This window comes from Heterocephalus glaber, unplaced genomic scaffold, assembly GCF_053883595.1.
Source record: "Heterocephalus glaber isolate CG9 unplaced genomic scaffold, H.glaber_assembly_v1.0 deba00000122, whole genome shotgun sequence".
NCBI lineage: Eukaryota > Metazoa > Chordata > Mammalia > Rodentia > Bathyergidae > Heterocephalus > Heterocephalus glaber.
Genome location: NW_028258138.1, coordinates 46,590,644 through 46,615,684, shown reverse-complemented (window position 1 = coordinate 46,615,684; position 25,041 = coordinate 46,590,644). Strand labels below are relative to the sequence as shown.

At 33.8% G+C, this 25,041-nt stretch overlaps 3 protein-coding genes across 3 annotated transcripts; all 3 read right to left on the bottom strand.

Annotated features, from left to right (window-relative positions):
- Positions 1 to 5,541: 5,541 nt before the first annotated feature.
- LOC147830409 (olfactory receptor 5H17-like) lies at positions 5,542 to 6,471 on the bottom strand. Its single transcript, XM_087210263.1, has one exon. The coding sequence runs from the start codon at positions 6,469 to 6,471 to the stop codon at positions 5,542 to 5,544; it is 930 nt and encodes a 309-aa protein (XP_087066389.1).
- A 9,584-nt stretch (positions 6,472 to 16,055) lies between these two features.
- LOC106010511 (olfactory receptor 5H17-like) lies at positions 16,056 to 16,991 on the bottom strand. Its single transcript, XM_013077067.3, has one exon. The coding sequence runs from the start codon at positions 16,983 to 16,985 to the stop codon at positions 16,056 to 16,058; it is 930 nt and encodes a 309-aa protein (XP_012932521.2). The 5' UTR covers positions 16,986 to 16,991.
- Positions 16,992 to 23,332: 6,341 nt separating this feature from the next.
- On the bottom strand, positions 23,333 to 24,262 carry LOC147830408 (olfactory receptor 5H17-like). The gene has a single exon (XM_087210255.1). The coding sequence runs from the start codon at positions 24,260 to 24,262 to the stop codon at positions 23,333 to 23,335; it is 930 nt and encodes a 309-aa protein (XP_087066381.1).
- Positions 24,263 to 25,041: the final 779 nt, after the last annotated feature.

Genomic DNA, 25,041 nt, shown 5'->3' with positions numbered 1-25,041 from the left:
TTTTTATTTCAGACAGTGGGAAAATATGAAAAAAATTCAGCAGTCTTCTACAACAGTGAAATTTCTAGGGGTCCAGGGTGTGTATCATGTCAAGAGACCACTTCCAAGTTGAAGGGTAAGTTATTTCATCTGGCTCCTCCACATCAAAAAGAGCACAATGTCTTGTGGGACATTTGGATTTTGGAGAGAACTTATTCCTCACATGTGTTTGTTACTCTAGTTCATTACCAAAATATTATTTCTGAGTGGGACTCAATCAGGAGAAGGCTATAAGAAATATAGGTCGCTGTGCAATCTGCCTGCCAATTGGGCCATATATTCCAGCAGATACAACAGTACCTGGAATAGCAAAGGCAGTTAAGTGCTGTTTGATGATGTTTGTAGGTGTCTATAGGTGAACTGCTGCACAACCATAGGATAAACCCTGCCATTTGCTGAAAATAACATTTCTTTTGGAGAAGCACCCCTTAGTCTATTAATGAAATTTATTAGACTGAATTCTTCACCACAGTCCATTAAATTACTGTGAAATCTGAGGTATCCATCACGAGTTCAGTCTTATTGGTCCACTGTATCATAAAAATAGGTGTGCAGAGAAGTACTTCTTCAAATGAAAGTAAATATATGCAATCTGGTCCAAACAGACTCTGAAGGTATAAATGGCTTTGTTTATATTTCAGAAGGTATAAATGAGTTACTCAAAAATTGACCCAAATTTTCACAATTTCCAGTCCAACTACATCACCTTCTTTTTTCTTAGCTTGCAGCTAAGGCCTTGTGTGTTCCATGTGATAAATTGACAGTGGAAGAGAGGAATTAAACAAATTCAAGTATTCAGAGGTGATGGCTACATGACTATATCCCATTTCTAGGGCATCATGATAGGATATTGATGGGGGTAGTACTTCCATCTGGCAGTACTTTGAGGGCTGAATTGAGTTGTTTATTTTGCTAAAAAAGAGAAATGACCAGAGAAATGACCAGACATTCAGTTATATAGAGAGATATGTAGTCTATGGTCAGTAGATTGGATGAAAGATGAGAGCTTTCAAAGAAACCTGATTAGAAAATTAGTCACTAGAAAATTTGAAAAAATAAATGAGGATTTACTGTTTTTAGTGGGTGATAAATTTAAAAATTTTATGTTTAATGAGAATGCTTATCAAAGAGTGATTTCAGAAAAGGAAGATTTTAATCAGCATGTTCATATAATGACCCAATCTGTAAAAAGCAGTCAGCCTTTTGCTTCAGATACCTCTGTCATCACCCAATGGACTCATGAACACATGGTGGTCATGGTAGCAGTGATGGAGCTTAACCATGGTCTCCGTAATCTGCTGATTTTAACCCTGTTTTAAACACAAGTAAGTGCTCAATCTACTAGCATGAGAAACCAACACTGAGCATCCTATATTTCACCACTTTCTAAAGTATTAAGCCAGTACACTGATTAAATTGGACCACCTCCATCATGGAAGGAGCAGTGTTTTGTTCTTACTGGAGTGGATAAATGTTAACATGCTTCCTTCCTTATAATTCTTATACCAAAACTACTATGTGTGGATGTACAGAATTCTTTATTCACTGCAATAGTCTTTATTCACTGCAATCAGAAGCAATAATGTAAAGAACACATTTTGCAGTTTTAAAAAAGTGCATTGATGAGCCTGTGCTCATAAGAGTCACTGGATTGCCATATTTTCCACCATCTTGAAGAAAGCAGTTTGATAGAATGATATGATCATATTTTGAAGAGTTATTAAGGTACTATGTGACAGTATTGTATAGCGTTGGGACAAAGTCCTCAAGAAGACTATATGTATGGTGTTGTTTCTCTCAGTAGCTTGATTGATTCTTCATAGGCTCAAAAATGAGAGTAGAATTGCTCAATAACCCTAATGATCTCCAAGCAAAATTTATTTCTGTTCTTGAGACTCTATGCTTTTCTGACCTAGAAGTCTCCATTTCAGAAGAAGGAGTGCTTCCAACAGGTGATACCAAGATGATTAAACTGATCTGAAAATTAAGATTGTCAGCTTGTCACTTTGGTTTAATAATTCTTCTGATTCATCAAGCAAACAAAGGAGTAACTGTGTTGACTAGAATGATTGATCATGAGTACCAGGGGAATATGACTATGACTCTGTAAGAGAGGTCAGTAAGAGTACATTTGGAAGAGGGTATCTGTCATGAAATTGTTAGCTATTACACTAAAGTAAGTCTCACATAGAAAGTACCTTATCAGAATTTGTAAGCATCACAGTACTTCAGCAATTGAAGCATGTTATGGAAGAATTTTAAGACTGATGTTTAAAATGTTGGTACATCTTGACAATAATTTTTGTAATTGATAGAAATTCTTCATATTACTGAAATGTGGCTGTAGAATTTTTTTTGGGGGGGGGGTTGGTACTGGGGATAGAACTCGGGAATTTGCGTTTGTGAGGCAGGCTCCAGAACCACTGAGCTAAATCCCTGGCCCTATAGAGCTTTGATTGTCTATCATTGCTTTCAATCTTCATTTGAAATAAAAATTATAAAATAGTCCAGAATATTTTATATTTGAAACCAATGTGCTACTGAATTCCTAATCCACTTGACCGAACAGGGAAGAAAGTACAAAGGAGAGGGTTGAAACTAAGAATATTTGCATATTGTTGTTTAAGTAGAGAACATAGGGGATATTGAAACTATGTTTAGACTGGTACTTAATATATATTGACATTATGAAGCTTTTACTCCTGATTATATAATGATTCTCCAAGTATGATCTGAAATCAACATTAACATTGCTGATTCAGATAGTCTGGTGATGGAGTCAATATTTCTGTTTTTGCACAAGCTTTATAGATGATTCTAATGTCCACTAAACTTTAAGACCCACTGTTTTAAAACAGCACCCCTCAAAGTAAAATGTCTGGAGCAGAGAGGTTTGATACATACTTAATACACATACTCAATAGAATCCAGTCAAATCTAGATTTTGATAAAAGTTACATTTGGTTGATATGAGCTTTTTAATTTACTTAAATAAAAATATGTTATTTCTTAACCACCTGGGATAATTTTGTTAACAATCTCCATGTTAGCTACAGATTTTATAAGTGATAATAAAAGTATATAGTATAAACATAATATATAGAGAGAATTATGAATTATTTTAAGTATTCAAGTTAAAAGTTTAGTACACCATCACAAAGTTGTCTTTTATGTTATTAGTATTTCTATAAGTTTATTCTTATCTAGTATCTAGAGAATTATATACAACTTAGTTAAATGATATCATTCTTCATGTCAAAACACTAATTAATATATATGCATTTTCATAGTTTATTTAATGGAAAAGCAAAAAATCATATACTTTGTCAAAAATAATTGATTAGCAAATGTTTATTTTACCTCATTCCTGGTATCCCACATTTAAGAAAATAGTGTATATAAAGAAGTGAACCTATAAGAAAAATAAGAATTGGCTTACATCGAAGGCAGTGATTTTGGTGAATTTATGGAAGCATAAAATAATGAGTTTGAATTGAATGATGAAATAGGAAGAATCTGTAGAAACGACAGGTACGAGAAAGCTGCAGAGAAAATCTGAGCTTCTGAGAAGCCTTTAAATGCTTCTTCCATACTCACTAAAACTAAAGTAAGATTGGACAGCTTACAGACCCTACCCAAGCTCTCACAGCTTGATGACCATCTTCTCATCCAGTGAAAAGCAAATTATGGTAATGTACCTTCATTACAGCAGAAGAAATACACCACAGTTGATTATAATGAATTTTATCTTTGTGATATAACAATGAATAAACAAACAAAATCCTAGATAATTGACAGCAAACTATCAGTATAATGGGGACATTATGCACCAATAAAAATCAGAAAACAACAGAAGTGGAGTAACATAGGTTCCCTGTGAAGAAGGAATGACAGAATCTGGAGTGAGATTCTGAGGTAAAAGACTTGTAAAAGTAAAAACATATACCCGAGATTGTGAAGTATGTACAGAAAGCTAAAAGAAATATATGTTAGCAATAGCACATATTTTAGTACAGGAAGAGTAGAAGAAATCTCAAAGTTAAATCAAGATTCAATTGTGAAGAAACAAAAAATAATGCCATCATGAACAAAAACAGAGTGAAGACTATATATACATATGTATGTGTGTATTTAGGTATACATCTACACTTCTACATGCATATCATATAATCTGGGCATACTGATGAACAGATAATCTATGCTGATCTAGATACCTATAACATAAAAACAGTTGATCTGAAATTACATTCACATTGCTAATTCAGTCTAGTTGCAATAAGAATCCACTAAAAATTATTAAAGAGGGATATGATTTAATCCGTGGCCTGTGTATGAAGAATTATCTGATAGCAAATTATGAGAAGGCAGCATGTTGCAGAATGGAAGGATAAACTAACTAGAATTTTGAAAACATAAAGATGAGTAATTTCTAGGATGAAAGACTCAGTGGTATCATTAGGAAAATGTATGGAATTCCTCTGTTGAGGGATAAATGGCAAAGATAGACCTGAAGATTGATCACACATTATATTTAAAGAAAATAGAGAACACAGAATTCCAATCTTCAAGGATTTTTCTTTCCAATCCAACCACTGGACACTATCACATCGTTCCATTTTACCACTACTTGAACTTTAGTAATATCCCTTTAAAGTCCCTCATGTGAGCAACACATATCAATATACTCTAAATAGTAATGACCTTCTTTTTACATTTTAAAAGGAAGAATAAAAGCATTTCCTTCTATTCTTCCACTTTTTATCTATGTTCACCCATGCTTAATTATTTAATCTATTATACTTCTGGATTAGTCGGGTATTTAGATTTCCCAGAAATAAACCAATACATCTATAAAGGGCCTTTTAAAAATTATCTGAGGCAAAGAGATGTAACACACCTCTTTTCAGTACTGCAAAACACTGAACTAAGAACATCTTCTTAGTGTTTCCCCCAGCTTCGCTGTTTTTAAGTCCCTTCTCATTTTTAAGATTATGTTCAAGGCTTTGTTTATATTTCTCTGTGATACATGAGTTGAATTCTTCCAAGAAGTGAAACTCACCATTTCTCAAAACAAGTGCATTGAAAAATATTTTTGAAGCTTAGCAGTATTCCTGGATTTTCTTCTCATTCACAGACAAATCTTCCACTGCAATGGAGTAAATGTGTTATGATTCCCAAGCTACATGGCATTATAATCTTTATAAACTTATCATACTGAAGTCCATTTGAAAAGAACTTCTCTTTAGTGCTCAGTATATCTATAATGCAAGAATACAACCAGTAAAATGATTTTCAACCTTACTTTATCTTGTATGACATGAATAATATGTAAAAATTTTTAATGAATAAATAATACAAATTTTTAAGAAAGTAATAAAGTACAAAAAATTAATTCATCAACATTATAGAACTAAGATTGCCGTAATCTTTGAATACTACTGAAAACATTCACATTTTCTTCAAAATATATTTTAATTAAAAGACTACACATTAATATGAAATCTAAGCATTTTTCTTTAATATCTTTCTCAGTGATTCCATGCCTTGCTTGTTTCTTAGGCTGTAGATAAATGGATTTAACACTGGGATTATAACAGTGTAAAATAGAGAGAAGATCATATCCTGATCATTTGCTTGTGAAGATGTTGGATGGATATAAATGAAGAGAAGGAGGACATAGTATAAAGTCACAGAAAAGAGGCAGGCTCCACAGGTAGAGAAGGCTTTGCTTGCACCCTTTTCAGACTTCTTTTTTAAAATTGTAAAGAGAACAAATGTATAAGAGACAAGAATAGTCACAATGCTGAATACTTGTATTGAACCCGAGAAAATGAACAGCATTAGGTAATTAATAGCAGGATCAGTACAGGAAATCTTTGTCAATGATATGACATCACAATAAAAGTGGTGTATTATATTCGAATTACAGAAGGTTAATCTGAATAAAAAACTTTCATGAATTAAAGCATGAAGAAAGCTACCTACAAATGATAAAACTAATAGGTGGATACAAAGTCTGTTGGTCATAATCATTGGGTAAAGTAAAGGTTTGCATATGGCTACATAGCGATCATAAGCCATTGCTGCTAACAGAAAACATTCCGGTGTGCCACTGATTACAAAGAAGAAAAATTGTATCATGCATTCAGAGAGAGATATCATCTTGTTATTGTCTAAGAAGCTAACCAGCATTTTTGGTGTCACAGTGGATGATAACCAAGTATCTACAAAGGCTAAATTCCCAAGGAAAAAATACATGGGTATGTGAAGGTGAGCATTATTCTTGATGAGAGTAATCAGACCTAGGTTCCCCACAATGGTGGTGAAGTACATTGCCAAGAATACAAAGAACAGGGGGATTTTCCACTCCAGTTGATATAGGAGTCCTATGAGGATAAACTCTGTCAACAATGTTGCATTTATCCTTTCCATGTCCTCACTGGATGTCCCCTGAAGTTAAATGTAGATTTTAAAACATCCAGATTAATAAAGATTTGTAAGGTGAAAATTGGAGGATAAGCATTGCAATAAAGTCACTTTCATAAAAAAATAAAATTCACTTTTCACAATACATACTGCTGTAATAGAAGAAAAGAGTTTGGGAGAATTAGAATGGCAAATACTTCTATTAATTCAGTTTAATAAATGTGATCAAAGTAAAAGAATTAGAGAATTGAGAGGCTAAGTTTGGGACAAATTTACTGAGAACTATTGAATGTGGTAGAAAATCCTATATTCTGGACATGTTCAGAATGTAGAGTAAAGTTATTTGAATTGTCATGATTATAAACTGAATTGAATGTCATGTAAAGGAATTTGAATTTTATTTCTCAAGTAGCACACTTTTATTAAGATATTTTAAAATATGGAATGATATCATATGATTTTTTAATTTGAATATTTAGTATTACAGGAAATGCCTGTATGGAGAGAACCTCAAAGTTAGGGATAGTAATCAGGAAGCTATTGCTATTGCCCAAGACTTATGAAACCATATTATACATCTCCATGACCTTGGGGAGCTCATTTTACAAACATGAGTTACATCAAGTATGAGGTACTACTTGAGAAATAGAGTCAAATGTTCAAGAATGAGTTAAGAATTGCACTTTAAAAAGCTCCTTTGATGATGTAAATGTAAGAGTAGTGTTATATAATGTGGTATTTGTAATAATTAAGAGAATAAAGAATTACTAAGATTAGGCTACATAATAAATATTAAAAGGTGGGGACTGGGTAAGTGATCAGCAATAATAAAACTGTGAACCTCAGTCTTGTCAAATTTGTGGAGGGAACATTTATTTAAACATATGGATCTGCTAGATGCTAACAGAAGTAATAACATGGGTGTCATTGCAATGGTTAGAGGCACATTATGAGTAATGTACTTCAGTGAAGGTACACAAAGAAAAGAGATGGGAGAAAAGAAAATATTGAGAAAGCTTTATTGAAGAGATTAGATATTATAATGTGGACAGATGTCATTTATTAGATGGGCAAATCTGAACCCCTTTATAACAAATGACTTTCTGGTAGGCAGAGGCTACCATGCACTTGAGAATCCAAAATAGGTAGGAACTTGCTTTCTTTCCCATGTCCCTCACACCTAGAGCCAGACCACCTCATCTAGATTTGCACAATCCAACATATATATAGGAATTGTAATATGGAGAAATGTAAAGAAATGTGCAGAGACAAAATAGAAGAGGCAACCAAAGCAATAATATCAAGACTCCAGCAAATACCATTTGTGTCCACAGGAGTAGCATCGATGGTATGAGTTGTGACATCTAAGGCCAGCAGCAAAAACAGCAATCTTTATTAAGATAGTGCTGGATCATAACTTGGCTGTTCATTGGCTGCCTTGTTTTCTTATCTTCTTGTCCATTTTGAAGTTTATATCTCTAATCTCTCTAGCAGTTTTCATTTTGAGCTATTTTCCATTTAGAGACTCATTTCTTTTTTTTTATTAAATACTTTTATTGGTACATTGTAGGTATACAACACAATTACATTTCTCATTGGGAATTGTACCTTTACATAATGCATCTTGGTTCTTATTTTTCCCCATACCTAGCCCTCCCTTCACGCCCCCCACCCTTCCCTATTTACAAAGACTTTATTTCCATTTTTTCCATTTCTCAGCATTTTTCCTTTCCCTTCTTTCCTTTCCCCTGCCCCTCCCACTACTCCTACTCCTTTGGACCTTTTCTTCCTATTTTACATTATCGATTATTCATTCTAATCATTGGTACATTTTAGGTATACAATATAATGACATTCATCATTGGAAATTTGCACCTTTACATAATCTCTCTTGGTTCTTATTTTTCACCTTGCCCAGCCCTCCCTTCAACACTTCCATTCCTTTCCATTTACAAAGATTTTGTTCCTATTTTTCCATTTTCTCATATTAATCCCATTCCCTTCTATCCTTTCCTCTAGCCCTCCCACTTCCTTCCCCTTTGCCCCTTTTCTACCTATTTCACATTACCTATTATACATTTAGTCCTTATTTACACTTTCAGTTTCTCACACCAGAGAAACTATTCAGAATTTATTCATGTGTGTCCTATTTATTTCACTTAAGAGTATTGCCTCAATGTGCATCCACTTAGCTATAAGTGTCTCTAATTTCTCATTTTTTATGGCTGAGTAGTATTCCATTTTATTTAAAAAAACACATTTTCTTTATCCAGTCTCCAGTTGATGGGTATTTGGGCTGTTTCCAAGTTTTAGCTATTACAAACTGTGCTGCTATGAACATGGGCACACATATATCACTGTAGTATGATTCTTTTAATTCTTTGGGGAAGATCCCCAGCAGTGGAATAGCGAGGTCAAATGAGACTTCCAGTCCTAGTTCTTTGAGGTATCTCCACACTGATTTCCACAGTGGTTGCACCAGTCTATACTCCCACCAGCAGTGGAGCAGGGTTCCTCTTTCCTCACAGCCCACCAGCGTTTGTTATTGGTTGATTTCATGATAGCAGTCATTCTTTCTGGAGTGAAGTGGAATCAAAGGGACTCATTTCTTATTGGTACCCAGAACATTGAAATGAACAAAAGAGTGACAAGACATATGATTAAAAATAATGAGCAGAGTGATCTAAAAAACAAAGGGAAAAACAAGAAACAAAGTTCTTTGGACATAAAGAATGGAAAAGTACTCCTTTAACAAACAAAGTAAAGAATAGTACCCAATACTGAAAGAAATGTTCTAGTAGGACAAATGAATTAACAAAGTTATTCGATTGTGGAAATGAAATTTTTAGCATCTTCACTAACAGCAGTTTCTGTTATGTAATAAAATTAAGATAAGAGAATAGCTGAAAGTATATTGGAAACAAGTAGCATAATAGCAAAGAGAATTAAAGAGGTTCCAAGACAGAAAATGATTGATATTTTCACATTGTGTGTAATCAAATGTAACCTATATTTCCTTTTGAGCACTTTTATTTTGAAAGAGAGGACAAGAAAGAATAGAGAAGGATACAGGACAGAAGAAATAGAAAGTGAATTTCAGTTAGGTAATAGAAAATGACGAAGAAAGGGAAGAGAATACATAATTGTGGTAGATATGCATAGGACAAAAATCAGGCATGAGAACATGTTTATTTTCAGTGGTGTAACAAACTTCATCTTCTCACAAGGGTTTCTGCCTAAATGACAGTTTTTCTGATGTCCCTGTCTACACAATAGGTCCAGTAATATTTATCAGTGCTACTTCTGAGTACATCAGTATTTCCCTTCAAAAGTCAACATTCAAATAAAAAAATGTGCTTTCTTTAGGTAAAAACAAAAAAAAGAATAACATGCAGGCAAAGATGGGAACTTTATCAATATAAATAAATACCAACACATTGAATATATTTTTATTTGGAGTGGGATTCTTTCCATGAAATACTAACTTACTAGATAATTGAAAATGATCACACTCAATTTGTGTGCGGATACTGATTTACACATAAATCCTGGAGGGAGCAGTGGAAGAACATTTTTGTCATATTTTAAATATTCATAAAATAATGAAACAGGGTCAGAAATGAATGAAAGGACATGGCTAGTATTTAAATGAGATCTTAAAATATTTAATCAGAATTATGGCTGATAAAACACAACAGGCCATTTTATCAGTATCAGAAATATTTCTTATGTAAGAGCCATTATGACATGAATATTTAAACCTAGGTTTAAATTTTTAAGGTTTAAGATCACCATGTAAAGTTGTTAAGAAGAACAAATTCATCTCACAGCATTATTGTTGATCCATAATTTACCTCAAAAACAAAATATGAATACAATACACTAGCTTCCATTTTTCATCTGAGTCTTTTGGTATCTTGCACACTCAATCTAAATTGTTAAAAAATAAACAATCTTTTTAACTTTTGTAAAAAGAATTTAAAATAAAAATTATTTTGGCTTACCTATACATTAAATGAGACTGTAGAGATCCATTAAAAGTATCAGTCTTTATAAAACAAAAAAATACAAGAGTATAGAACTGACATTAATAAATAATTATTTGCACACTGATTTATTTTGGAGTTTTCATTTCCTACTCTCAGGAAATGTTGTTTATATAAGTTTACTTTGAATATAAATGTCAACTAGTTTAATTGCGCACTTTTTCCAGACCTGAAAGGAGTGTAGATCTGAAACTCCTCTAAGAGTATCAGAGAATTCCCAGTAGGACGAAGTGAAACTATTCCACTGGGCACTGTGGATTTAGACATGAACAAGAAGTCCAGGTTGTCCCCAGGCATTACAGACTTCTGAAATCATAAACATCAAGTTATCACAGATGTTTTCATTTTAACAACTAAAATTGCACTTTGACTCAATATTATCCATCACAAAGGATAATTCTTGTAATTACAGAAACTAGCTTGTATCTAAAATGTACTGCTGTGAGGGCTTTGATTGGTATGGCTCTATCTGAGCTAATCAAAACATGATGTTAATAAGCCAGAGATCTACTTCTTTGCAGGAACTGACTCTGAGTATAATTGCTGTCCTCTTGAAAACTCTGTCTCAAGTCTAGATAAATACCTAGCTTCTCCACTTTAAGATGAAAACTGATGAGAAGTATTACTAGTCAAATGTTAGAAGAAGTAGCTAAAAATAAAAAGACAAGTTTTTCAGTGGAAGGTGATGTATATCTGTGCTTCTCAAACCCAAATTCCCGCTAATGTCCTAGAGATCTTGTTTAAATGTGGGTTTGCTTCGGTAGTTCTGGGCTCAAGTTTGGAAGTCTTACTTTTTGTAAACAAGTGGTTCTTGTGGATCCACCATCCATAGGGCCTTCATCACTGAAGGACCTAGATTACAAGAGAGCCTTGGTGCTTAGAGAAACCAAAAAATGTAAACATGACTGCCCTGCAAAGAGAGGAGGTGAAAGAAGCTAGATAGTGCCACAGGGAATCAGCATTTAAGAGATCACAAAGAATGTGGGAGGCTAGGCCAGCACTTTTTTCTTTCTGTTCCCCATGTTAAAGGAAAAACAATTAATCAATTGTGAACATGGTAGTAGCAAGCTCAAATTTCCTTTTGAGTATAAACCAAATGAGTTGTGAATAAATATTTATTTATAAAAAACATTCAATATACACATTATGATATTTATATTTGATATCTGAATACTGATATACAATTATCTCTGTAGTAAAAGGTTTTTATGAAATAAAAAGTTAAATCTCCATTCATTTCATGCCAGGAAAGATAGGAGAAAAACAAAAAGCATACAAGGATTTACCAAAATATGTAGTGAATCATTAGACTGCAAACAATTATTAAAATAAAGAACAGGTTGTCATTAGACCCTTCAAAATATTCTCTCTTTCTTGAGATATATTCATATCATAATTTTTACTTCTTTCAGAAGAAGTTCTGGAAGTCCATTTTTGTTAGTGTCTCTGTGAGATGTGATCAAATATATAGTGAATGCTGCTGTCAAATGAAATTCAACAGATAGGTAGGTTCATAAAAATATTATAATGTGTTCTCACCCACTTTATTCACCAGATCTGACCCCATGCAACTTTTGGCTCTTCTTCAAAGTCAAAATGACTATGAAAGAGAACTGTTTTTAATTGATCCAGAACATCAGGAGAGCCATGAAAACAAAAATAAAAATGCCATTTTTTTTCATTAATCACCCTGTTTTCTTGGAATTATGTATAAAAAAGAATTATGTATAAGGAAAAATAACACAGGTAAAAAAGAAGTCATTGTAAAAACTCTACAAAAACATAGAATAAGTAACCTGATGTGCAGAGATACCTGTTACCATGATTGGAACTTGACTTACACTGACCGCCCTCTTAATTTTTTGTGGAATTTTTTCTTAAGTCATATCTTTTCCTGTGTTTGATTGTAAAAGTTCTTCCTTGGTGCTTCTAATATGAGTAGTTCTTCAATTTTTATCATCTTAATAAGTGAGTTGTGACATACATTGTGATTTTATTTGCATTTTATTGATGATTAAGGTAGTCTAATTTTTTTGTATACTCATTTGACATCGGCATATATTCATCTTCAAAATATCTGCTCAGATCTGCTCATTGGTCTCTGTGTAATGCTGACGATGAAATCAAGGATCTCGCGCATGCTAAAGCACCACTGAGCTACATCCCCCAATCCTTTTGCCATTTTCTAATAGGGTTATTAGTTTTCTAATTATGGACTTTTTCTTCATTAAGTTTATTGGTGCATTTTAGGTACACATTATGATCACATTCATCATAGGGAATTTGCACCTTTACATGATATATCTTGGTCCTTATTTTTTTGCCTTCTCTACCTTTCCTCATCTATTCTCTATTAGATACATGATTTTCAAATACCTTCTCAAGAATATTGATCACTGCTTCCTCCAGAGGTTATCACACTAGTCTGCTTCACTGGGGACCGTGTGCTGACTAGACCTACTGAACAAGAAAAAGGAACTATAGTAAATTTATTGGCAATACTGTTTGAACCAAAAGATGGGAATAAATTGTACAAAAACCCATAACCCTTCCAACTCAGTGAAATTTTTAAGTCAGTGAAATGGGACATATTTTTAAGGTAAAACACAAGTATTTTGCATATGGCCTCTGTTACAACCAAAAATAAAACACAAAGTCTAATAAATTTTGTGTTTTTTTTATTTGGAGGCTATATATACTTCATTTGAGTGTATTACTGTGACCCATTTGCCAAGAGTCCAGAACAGCTTCTACTTTTGACTGGAATACAAATAGGAAAAAACTGTGCAGCAGGTTTCCCTTTGGAAAATGATGTCATATAACTCAGCATCCAGGGATGCTTCAACTGGCAGTGACATGTACAAGGTTAATTGGAGCCTTCAGCAGGCCTCTATAGGTGAATCATAGGATAGGCCCTTAGAATTTTATAACAAAGCTCTTATACCTTAAGCAAATTTCCAGTATCCTTTTGAGAAAACACCTGTTGCCATGCTAATGATATTTAGTAGAGGCTAAATGCTTAATCATGGGCCCCAAGATACCATGTGTCCTGAGTTTTCTGTATTGAAATGGATCTGGATGTGCACAGTAGCATTCCATCAGCAAATGGAAGTGGTACATACATGTTTGGTTTAAGAACCCCCTGGAGGCCATGGTTTTCACTCTTTTAATGCATACTTTCTTATCTCTCCCATCCTGGACTTACAGTTGCAAGGGGTGTGTCTATGGGGAGGTTGACTGATCAAATGACAGAGAAAGAGAAGACAGAAGCCTGGATTACAGAACATTTTGCCTGATTTGCCAACCCCACCCCTTAAAGTGAAATGCTGTAGTACTAATACCCCTTTATGAACCACTGCTAGAAGACACTAGTAATTAGAACCTTAAGCAGTACACTCCTTTTGCCTGGAAAAATAAATCAGCAGATGTACAATTTTCTATATCATTGTGGGTTATAGCCAGTAATTTGGCTGGAATATTAAGGACTTGAAAGAATCATGATTGAAAAAATGATGAGGGAAATCTTAGAGAAATGTATGAGAAGTGGACCTAATGAGTTGTCCAAAAATATGAAGATATTTGTGTTTCATTTGAATGCTCACCAAAGATTGACATCAGCAAGAGAGCTGTATTAGCTCCTTTTCTTTTAATGTAATAAAATATCAGAGAAGGAGTAGCCATTATGCTCTAGGCCTGAGAGATTTTGGAGAAGCGACTTACCATTAAAGGAAAAAACACTCTAACTTTTACTTTTCCATTTTGTGACGCCACCTACAACTCTCCCTTTGCTTTAGCCTACCTCTCAATCTTGAGTCCTTGACATCCACATCATCTGGCTGGCTCTCTCATGTTGAATTGACACCTAGATTCCATCAAAGGTAGCTGGACCACAAGCAAAATGAAGCCAGGTGCTTGAGCCCATAAAAAGATCACAAAAAATTGTGATGTCAAATACTAAAGAAAGCCCAAATCAAAAGATACTTGATGGTTCACATTTGCTAGAAAGGATATTTACTTTTCAGCAATCAAGTATAAGAATTCTTTTTTATTTTAATTTTAATGTAATACAAGTAGATATTAATAAAGAAAATATAAAAAGCATCCCTCTTACTTCTAGGAAAAAATAAAACAAATTTTCATGATTAAATAATTAGAAAATAACAATAATTAATACACTGTGTATGGAGATCTTCAAAGAATGCCCAAAATGTTATGCAGAGAATAAGACTGACATAGAGCAGAAAATAAAGACTCTGCAGCTCTGCTTATTTTATAGGGCTGACACTCAGGTGGTTTTCTGACACTCACAAGTTTTTTCCTTTGTCTCTGAATGCTTCCTTCCCTGTTTTAAAGGTATGGCCAATTAACCATGTGTAGCTGTGTCCCTCAGTGCTGACACAGCTTTCTTCAGTGATGGTTAGGCAGAACATATCCCATGTTGGAGGGGATGTGACAGATAATTGGAGTCAATGTTATAAACTCTTCTTACTAAATATGAGCAATATCAGAGATTCTGAAAGTGCCTCTCAGAATAAATTTATCAAGTTCATTGCCAAGTCTAGTCCTATCTATTCAGTAGTTAGCATCCCAAAACATTAGAACTTTGACAGATAGTTAGACATCTTACAAATATACATAAAACAAGCCTAAAAGAGCAAAGCAAACTGAGTCTGTATAGCAGACTTGAACTAAGAAACATACTGATCAGTTTAATTAAATAAAGCCAATATTTTTGTGAAACAACCTTTGTTCTGTCAGAAAATTATTGAGCGTATAGCTAGAGTCCCATTTTATTGCACCATTTAGGAGAAAGTGCAGCATTTATTAATATCAAAACTAATAATTACAGATCTATAACACCTTTAGAATTTTTTAGGTAAACAAAACAGAATTGTAGACATCTTAACTACAGTTTACAAAAGTTAATATCTATTTTACTAAGAACATATATCTATATCTAGATCTAGATCTAGATCTAGATATAGATAGATATATATAGATATATATACTTTAAGCAAGACTGTCTCTTATTGACCCAGAGGAATATGGTTTCTGCCAGTTATATAACTGAGACACAAGATATGAATTAGCAAAATAATTTAGTTATTTTACAACGCATTAACCAACAGTCATGACTCACTACATTATATCAGGAAAATCACATTTTCAATAAAATGTAAATTATATATAATAGTAGATTTGTAACCAGTTAAACAGCATTGTCTTTATAAAGTTATCACACCCAAGTCCTTTGAAAAGAACTTTGGTGCTCAGCACATAAATAATGCAAGAACACAACATGTATATTGTTTTTACTTATTTTCAGGATTACTTTTTTGATATGATATGAATAATACACTAAAAGTATTTATATTTATGAATGAAGGATACACACATTGAAGAAGCTAATAAGGTACAAAATGCTTAATTCATCAGCATTATAGAACTGTATCTAGAAAAAACTTTGAATACTACTGAAAATTATTCACATATACTTCCACAATGCTACATTTAATTAAAGAAGATAATATATTATTATGAGATCTAAGTATTTGTCTTCAACTCCCTTTTTAGGGAATCTATAACTTGCTTGTTTCTCAGGGAGTAGATAAATGGATTTAACACAGGGATTATGACAGTGTAAAATAGAGAGAAGATCATATCCTGATCATTTGCTTCTGAAGATGCTGGATGCACATACATGAAGAGAAGAGGAGCATAGTACAGAGACACAGAAAAGAGATGGGCTCCACAGGTGGAGAAGGCTTTGCTTACACCCTTTTCAGACTTCTTTTGCAAAATAGTAAAGAGAACAAATGTATAAGAAAGAAGAATAGTCATAATGCTAAATACTTGTATTGAACCAGAGAAAATGAAAACAAGGAGATAATTAAGAGTAGGGTCTGTACAAGAAATCTTAAACAATGGTAAGACATCACAATAAAAGTGATGTATTATATTGGAATTACAGAAGATTAATCTGAATAAAAAACTTTCATGAATTAAGGCATGAAGAAAGCCACCTACAAATGATAAAACTAATAGCTGGAAACATAGTCTATTGGTCATAATCACTGGGTAAAGTAAAGGTTTGCATATAGCTACATAGCGATCATAAGCCATTGCTGCCAAGAGAAAACATTCTACTGTTACACAGATTGCAAGACAGAAAAATTGTATCATGCATTCAGAGAAAGTTATCATCTTGTCTTTGTGTATTATGTTCACCAGCATTTTTGGTGTCACAGTAGATGATAACCAAGTATCTACAAATGCTAAATTCCCAAGGAAAAAATACATGGGTATGTGAAGGTGAGAGTCATTCCTGATGAGAGTAATCAGACCCAGGTTTCCCACCATGGTGATGAGGTATACTGTCAAGAACAACAGAAACAGGAGGATTTGCCACTCTGGTTGATATGGGAGTCCAGTGAGGAAAAACCCAGTCAGCAACGTTGCATTTTTCATTGCCATTTTCTCACTGGACGTCTTCTGAAAAGAAATGCAGTGAATATGAAAAAAGATTGAAAACAAGAAAATAGGAATGCATAAGTTGAGAAAAAAATCACTTTTACACATTTATAAAGTGCATGTCAGAATATATACTACTATAAGGGAAGAAAATACTTTTGAGGAATTAAAATGGCAGAAACTTCAATTAATTCAGTTAATAAATGTGCAAAAGTAACAAATTTACAGGGAATGAGTCCCTTCATAAGTTTTTTTCCAATTTATTGAGATCTACTGAATGTGGTTAGAAATTCTGTGTCCTAGAAATATGCAGAATTTAGAGCAAAGCTATTTGAATGGCCATGAATATAAAATGAATTGAATCCATTGTGAAGAAAGTTGAATTCTATTTCTCAAAGAAAGGGAGTGATATGATAAAATATTTAAATTAAATATTTGAGAGTGTACACCTTGCTTGTTTGGGAGGAGCATTAAAGACAAGGATAGTAATCATGAAGCTGTTGCTGTTGTCTAGCACTTCCCAGAGCATATTCAATATTCTATTGTGCAGGGAAGTCATTGTGCAAATCATACATTATGAGGAAATAGTTTAAGAACAAAACAAGAATCTGCACATTTAAAATATTCCTCTAAGGATGCAAACATAAGTGTGGTGATTAGTCCATATATAATCCAACAGACAATGAGAATGAAGATTTGAGACTGAGATACATTTTAGGTATTAAAGGGTGGTCAGTAAGGAAGTGGTAATTGAGTAGGTGATAATCAAAAATAAAACTGAGAACAAGTTAACTGTGAAATCTGTGGAGGAAGAATTTCTTCAAATACCAGGTGAAATGTAACTAAACATGTAAAACTACCACTATGTGCTAACAGAAGTAATAACACAAGTGTCACTGGTGTAGTTGGAGGCACAGGTATGAGTAACCTATCTGTCAGTGAGGGTACACAAAGGAAAGAGATGGGAGAAGAGAAAATATTGAGAAAGTTATGGTAAAGAGATTATGTTGCAAGCAGATGTCATTTACTAGGTAGTCACACCTGAAACCCTTTCTAACACATGAATCTGTTTTGTAGGTAGGACTGTTTCACACTTCAGAAGCTGAAAGGCACAGGAACTTACTTTCCCATGCCCCTCACACATACAATGACACATGAATTGATCTCGATTTATCTAAACACATATACAGGATTTTTAATATGGATAGGTAGAGAGAGGACAGAGACAATGCAGAAAAGGCAATGCAGAAAAGGCAATGGGAGCAATAATATGAAGAATAAAGCAAATAAAACCCAGGTCCACAGAAATAGCACTGTTAGTGGGAATTGTAGTATCTGAGGACAACAGCAGTGACAGCAATGTTTATGAAGACAGTGTTGAGTCATAACTTTCGGGTTCATTTACTGCCTTGTTTTCTTATCCTCCTGCCCATCTTTCAAGCTGATTCCTCTGTCCTCTCTCTACTACTTTTTACTTTTAGCAAATTTCCATTTCAGAAACTCATTTCTTACTGGAACCTACAGCACTGGATTGAACAATGGAGAGGCAAAAGAGAAATCATAAAAAATGATAATCAGAGTGTTCTGAAAAACAAAGGGGAAAGTAAAAAGCAGAGCTTTGTGAACCTAAGGAGAGGGGAGAACCTCAAAAATAACAAAGTAAAGTATGGAACCAAATACAAAAATAAATGTTCTAGTAGGATGAGGAATTAATGGTTATTTGACTGAACTGAGATAAAGGGAAGGCTCAGAGGTTAGGATGTACATGCTTCCATAATCCTGGAATTCATTAAAAGTTGCCTACTGAAAGACATTTTTTCCATTTGATTCAAAGTACAGAGTATTTTTCTCCCATGGAATTAGAAGAGGCCTCATGTAAAATCTTGTTCCAGAAATTGTGTTGTTCATAAATATATTAGCATTTCCTAATATTCTTTGTGCATCTAAATTTTGTTATCTTTAAATAGGAGGACAATATGAGAACTACAGCTTTAATCCTTAATAATAGTGTATACTGGTGATTTCCCAAGGTACTAGATTTGGGGTACTCTCACCAATACTGCCAAAAAAATAGTTATAATATGAGATGTAGGATATTACTTTGCTCTTCTCTATTTTTAATTGACTATGAATGTGTATATCAAAGCATCATGTGACAAACCTGAAATATATAAGATAAAATTTTGTTTCTTTATCTTCATATTACAGTATTTGAAATGAATTGTTTTTGGTATAAGATGTGGAAAAGGGTTGGGCCAATAGTAAATCCCACCTTAAAAGTTTAAATGAGAATTATGATTGATTAAATATAATTGGCCACTTTGTCATTATCATCAAAAATATTTCTTATATAAGAATTATTAATAAGAATTGTAAAGGCAGGGCCGGGAATTTAGCTCAGTGGTTTTGCCACTTGCTGAGCAAGCCCAAAGACCCAAGTTCGAGCCCCAGTACCAAAAAAAAAGAAAAAAGAATTTTAATGGCTTGCATATTTAAACCAAATTTTAAATTGCTTAAAGTTTCCAATGTCAATACAAAGTCATTAAAGGAACAAATAAGTCTCATAGTATTATTGCTTATCCATATTATAAATGAAAATAAAATATGAAGATAATTTGTGAGTTTTCATCTTTCATCTTGCTAATTTTATACCTTATATATCCAATATAAATCATTACCATTTAAATAATATTTTAGCTTTTATACAAAGAATTTCAAAATAAATATACTGTTTTACTTACATATTAAAAGAGATTATGGAAATCCTTTAAAACAATTAGTTTTCATAAAATATAAGAAACACAACAGCACAGGATTGACAATAAAAAAACTGGCAATTCTTTGCACACTGATTTAGTTTGAAGTTTCATTCACCACTCCCAGCAAAATGTAGCTTATATAACTTTGCATTGATCACAAGAATCAACCAGTTTTATAACTGTGTGCTTCTTTCCAGAGATGGAAGGAGTAGATATTTGAAGATCCCCGAAGAGTACCAGAGAGTTCCCAGTAGAAAAATTAAATCTTTCTACTGGGCACTGTGAATTTGAACATGAAAGAGAAGTTCAGGTTGTTCCCAAGCATTACAGACTTCTGCAATCATAAATTTCAAGTCATCATAGATGTTTCACATGTCAACAACTAAAATTGTACTTTCACACAACATAGTCCACCAATCTGACAACTATGTTATATTTGCAGAAATGAGATTTTATCTGAAATGTACTGTTCTGAAAACTTGGAATGCTATAGTTCTTTCTGACCTAGTCAATATGTGATGTCCTTAAGGCAAAGATCTAGTTTCGCTGAAGGAAATGACCCCAAGCTGTGTAATCCTCTGCATGAAAGGTAATCTCCCACCTGGGTAAACGTGCAACTTCTTCACTGTAATGGAAATTTTGATGAGAAATCCTACTAGTCAAATGTTAGAAGAAGTAGCCGAAGAAAACATAAGACAAGTTTTTCAACTGAAGGTGACCTGTATGTGGGCCTCCCTAACATCAATGCCCATTTATTTCCCATAGACCTTGTTAAAATGCAGGCTTGTCCAGTAATTCTGGGCTCAAGTTGTGGAGTCTTACTTTGTAAACAGGTGATACATGTGGACCCACCACCCATAGGGTCTTCACCATGGAGGGCCTAGATTACAAAAGAGCTTTAATGATTAGAGAAACCAAAAACTCTGAATGTGACTAGCCTGCAAAGGGAGGACTGGAAGAAGCTAGATGGCCCACACTGAGTCAGCGTTTCAGAGATCACAAAGAACTATGGGGGCTATGCCAGGCACTTTGTTCCGTTCCCCAGGTCAAACAAAAGTAGTTAATAAATTATGAACATGATGGTAACATGCTAATGTTTCCTTTTGAGCATGCAGTACACAACTTGTGAATGGACATTCATTTGGAAAAATGAAATTGAATTATAGTTAGTTATGACATTTGTATGTGATACCTGATCTTGATATGTAATTATCTCCACAGTAAAAGGATATTTTCAGTAGAAGTCTCTATTCTTATGACTGGAATGATAGGAGGACAATAAGACATATATTTGTGATACTATGTGACAATAAAGCATAAATAATGCCAATATGAGAAAACCAAAGTGAAGACTGAAAATACAGATGCATATGTGCCTATATATATATATATATATATGTACATAGACATGTACCTCATATAACCTAGACATAGTGATGATCATCTCTACAAATGCTGATTTAGACACCTATATAATAAAAGTGTGGAATCCAAGGGATGAGAACCCCTGCTCTGCTGTCTGAGCAGCCCACCAGGATCAGAAACTCAGCCCCAAGAAAAAGTTAGAGGGACAAACTTTAATGAAAAGACCCTTTATTTGTATAGAGGAAACGGTGGAGAGGAGAGGATAGATAGTTACCCTGATAAGGAAGAATCAGGTTTGGGACTCCAGAAAAATGGAGGACCCTTTACTCCTTTGTTTTGGGCTGCCTTTATAGGTGGGACCCCCTCAACCCAGAACTTGCCATGACTGAATGGGTTTCTGGGCACTTCTTTCTAATATCACTTTTTCAACTTCTTGTCTTTTTCTTTATTTGCCCTTAAACTAATTTTTAAGCCTTATCTTTGGGGTGGACAGCTGATTGACAAGGAGGTACCTTATTCGTGCTCAGCTTAGAGTTAGTAAGGGGGAGTGTGAATGTCTATTGTAGTCTATAATTATGTGATAAATATAGTGACTCTAGACTGCATAATGCAGTGATCCTAGAGTGAGTACTTATGTATATGGTACAGGTGTGAGCATATACTGCCTTCAGTTTAGTCAGACCTTCCTCCTACTTTTGTTCCCCTACATTCTATTAGAGGTGGAGATGGCTTATCCTTTGTGCACTTGGGTTTCTTTCTGTGTCCCGCCTATAAGGTCTTTTTCTGGTCTCTTTGTGCAAGTCCCAAGGCCATTTGGTGTCTTTATGTATTTTTTTCATTCTCTCTAACCCTATCCTTGACCTACTTCCCACTGCAATTTGTCCTGTAAAGTTTGCTCTGAACTCCTTCCAATCAGGATACACTGGAAGCCCTAAGGAGACCCCTATTCTATTTTCTGGTTTATGGACTCCTCCCCCTACAAAACTATATAACCCAGTAGCAATGACAATCCAATAAAGTTCTTAGAGTTGAATATAAATTAATCTAAAAACAATATGAGAAGAATCATCTGATCACACACTTTAGGAAGGCAGGCAGATGAAAGTGCAGGTAGGATGCAAGATATAGTAACTATAATTTTGTAAACATGACAGTAATTTTTAGGTTGAGGGAATTAGTTGTATCCCCATAAAAAATGTATGAAATTTCACTGTTGAAAGATAAATGCCAATAGGATAACTGCAGACTGATCACACATTATATTTAAAGAATTTGAATAGCAAGGAAACTCAGCATTCAGTGAGTTCTTTCCCAGCCAAAAACTAAATAGTACAACATTATTCCATGTTACTTCTGCTTCAACTTTGATGATATGCATTTAGAGTCCCTTCTGTGAACAAAACATTCCAAAAAAGTGTAAATGTTAATGACTTCTCTTTTTTGCATTTACAAAATATTAACAAGATTTCCTTCAAATTCTGTCACTTTTTTCCTAAGTCCACTCATGCTGAATTATTTATTTTTATCATTAGTTTTCTGAATTACTGAGGCTTTTTGATTACCTGGAAAAATCAATAATCTCAAAAATGATTTTAAAAGCATCAGGAATTGAAAGAGGTAACCCATGTCTCCTCTTTACTCAGAGAGCACTGATGCATCCTTACCCTTATCCTTGACTTCATTTTTTTATCTCCCTTCTCATTTTCATGGTTATGTTCAAAATTTAATTGATATTTCTGAGTGATAAATGTGTTGAAGAATTCCAAGATTTAAAACCACAACTTTGCAAGACTGGCATGGAAGACCTTTTCCATGATTAGCAGTATTCCTGGGTTTTCTTCTCATTCAAAAACAAACTTCCCCCACAGAAGAATATATATGATAGGAGTCCAAAACTACAGAGCACTACTGTCTATATAAAGTTATCACACCCAAGTCCTTTCTAAAGAGCTTCACTTTAGTGCTCAATATATAAATAATGCAAGGACACAAGCTATAAAATGTGTCACTTATTTTCACCTTTATTGTTTCTGTTATAATACATAATATATAAAAATTGTGTTCTTGAACAAAGGGTGCAAATGTTTTAAGGAGGTAATAGAGTACATAAATTGTTAACATTGCAGAACTATAACTGAAAAAATCAATCAATACTACTGAAAGCATTCACAATTTCTTCCACAATGGTTTATTTTAATGAAAAAAGAATAGATATTAATATGAGATCTAAGCATTTCTCCTCAGCACCTTTCTCAGTGAATCCATGACTTGCTTGTTTCTCAGGCTGTAGATAAATGGGTTTAACACAGGGATTATGACAGTGTAAAATAGAGAGAAGATCATATCCTGATCATTTTCCTTTGATGATGCTGGATGCACATACATAAAGAGAGAGGGGACATAGTATAAAGTCACAGAAAAGAAATGGGCCCCACAGGTGGACAATGCTTTGCTTGCACTCTTTTCAGATTTCTTTTTTAAAATTGTAAAGAGAACAAATGTATAAGAAAGAAGAATGGTAACAATGCTGAATACTTGTATTGAGCCAGAGAAAATGAACACAAGGAGATAATTAAGAGAAGGGTCTGTACAAGAAATCTTAAACAATGGTAGGACATCACAATAAAAGTGATGTATTATGTTGGAATTACAGAAGGTTAATCTGAATAAAAAACTTTCATGAATTAAGGCATGAAGAAAGCCACCTACAAATGATAAAACTAATAGCTGGAAACATAGTCTATTGGTCATAATCACTGGGTAAGGTAAAGGTTTGCATATAGCTACATAGCGATCATAAGCCATTGCTGCCAACAGAAAACATTCTGTGGTTGCACTGATTGCAAAAGAGAAAAATTGTATCATGCATTCAGAGAAGGTTATCATCTTACTCATGTTTAAGAAGTTCACCAGCATTTTTGGTGTCACAGTGGATGATAACCAAGTATCTACAAAGGCTAAATTCCCAAGGAATAAATACATGGGTATGTGAAGGTGAGAGTCATTCCTGATGAGAGTAATCAGACCCAGGTTCCCCACAATGGTAACGAGGTATATTCCTAAGAACAGGATGAACAGGAAGATTTGCCACTCTGTTTGACATGGGAGTCCAGTGAGGACAAACTCAGTCAGCAATGTTTCATTTTTCATTGCCATTTTCTCACTGGAGGTCTTCTGAAAAGAAATTCAGAGGCTGTGAATGAAGATTTACAATGATTCAAAACAACAAATTGAAAATATATGAGCAGAGAAAAAAATCACTTTTATATATTTATAAAGTGCATTTGTCAGAATATACACTACAGTAATAGGAGAAAATAATATTGAGGAAAAAAATGGGAAAAACTGCAATTAATACACTTAATAAATGTGCAGAAGTAAAAAATTTACAGGAAATGAGATGCTTTCTAAGTTTTTGATCACTTTATTGAGACCGATTGAATGTGGTTAGAAACTCTATGTCCTGAGCATGTGCAGAGTCTAGAGCAAAGCTATTTGAATGATGATGAATATAAACTGACTTGAATCTGTTGTGAAGAAATTTAAGTTCTGCTTCTCAAGTAACAGACTTACACTAAGATATTTTAAATTTTTGAAAGATATGATAAAATATTCTTTTTTAAATATTTGATAGTGTACATATTGCCTAGGGTGGGTGGAATTAAAGTCCAGACTAGTAATCAAGAAATCGTTGCAATTCTCTAGAACTTCCCAAAGCATATATAATATCTCCATGGTGTTGGGAAGCTTATTGTGCAAAACATAGATTATAAGGTATAACATACAAAAATGAATTCAAGTATGAGAAAAGCATTTGTACTTTTAAAACGTTCCTCTGATGATGGAAACTTAAGTGTGGTGCTTACTCCATCTATGACTCAACACTTTTAATAATTATGAGAATGAAGAGTCTCTAAGCTTTGAATACATTTGAG

What these genes read in the sequence shown, in the direction of transcription:
- LOC106010511 (XM_013077067.3), bottom strand. Translation starts at nt 16,985, where the DNA reads ATGGCAATGAAAAATGCAACGTTGCTGACTGGGTTTTTCCTCACTGGA.
- LOC147830409 (XM_087210263.1), bottom strand. Translation starts at nt 6,471, where the DNA reads ATGGAAAGGATAAATGCAACATTGTTGACAGAGTTTATCCTCATAGGA.
- LOC147830408 (XM_087210255.1), bottom strand. Translation starts at nt 24,262, where the DNA reads ATGGCAATGAAAAATGAAACATTGCTGACTGAGTTTGTCCTCACTGGA.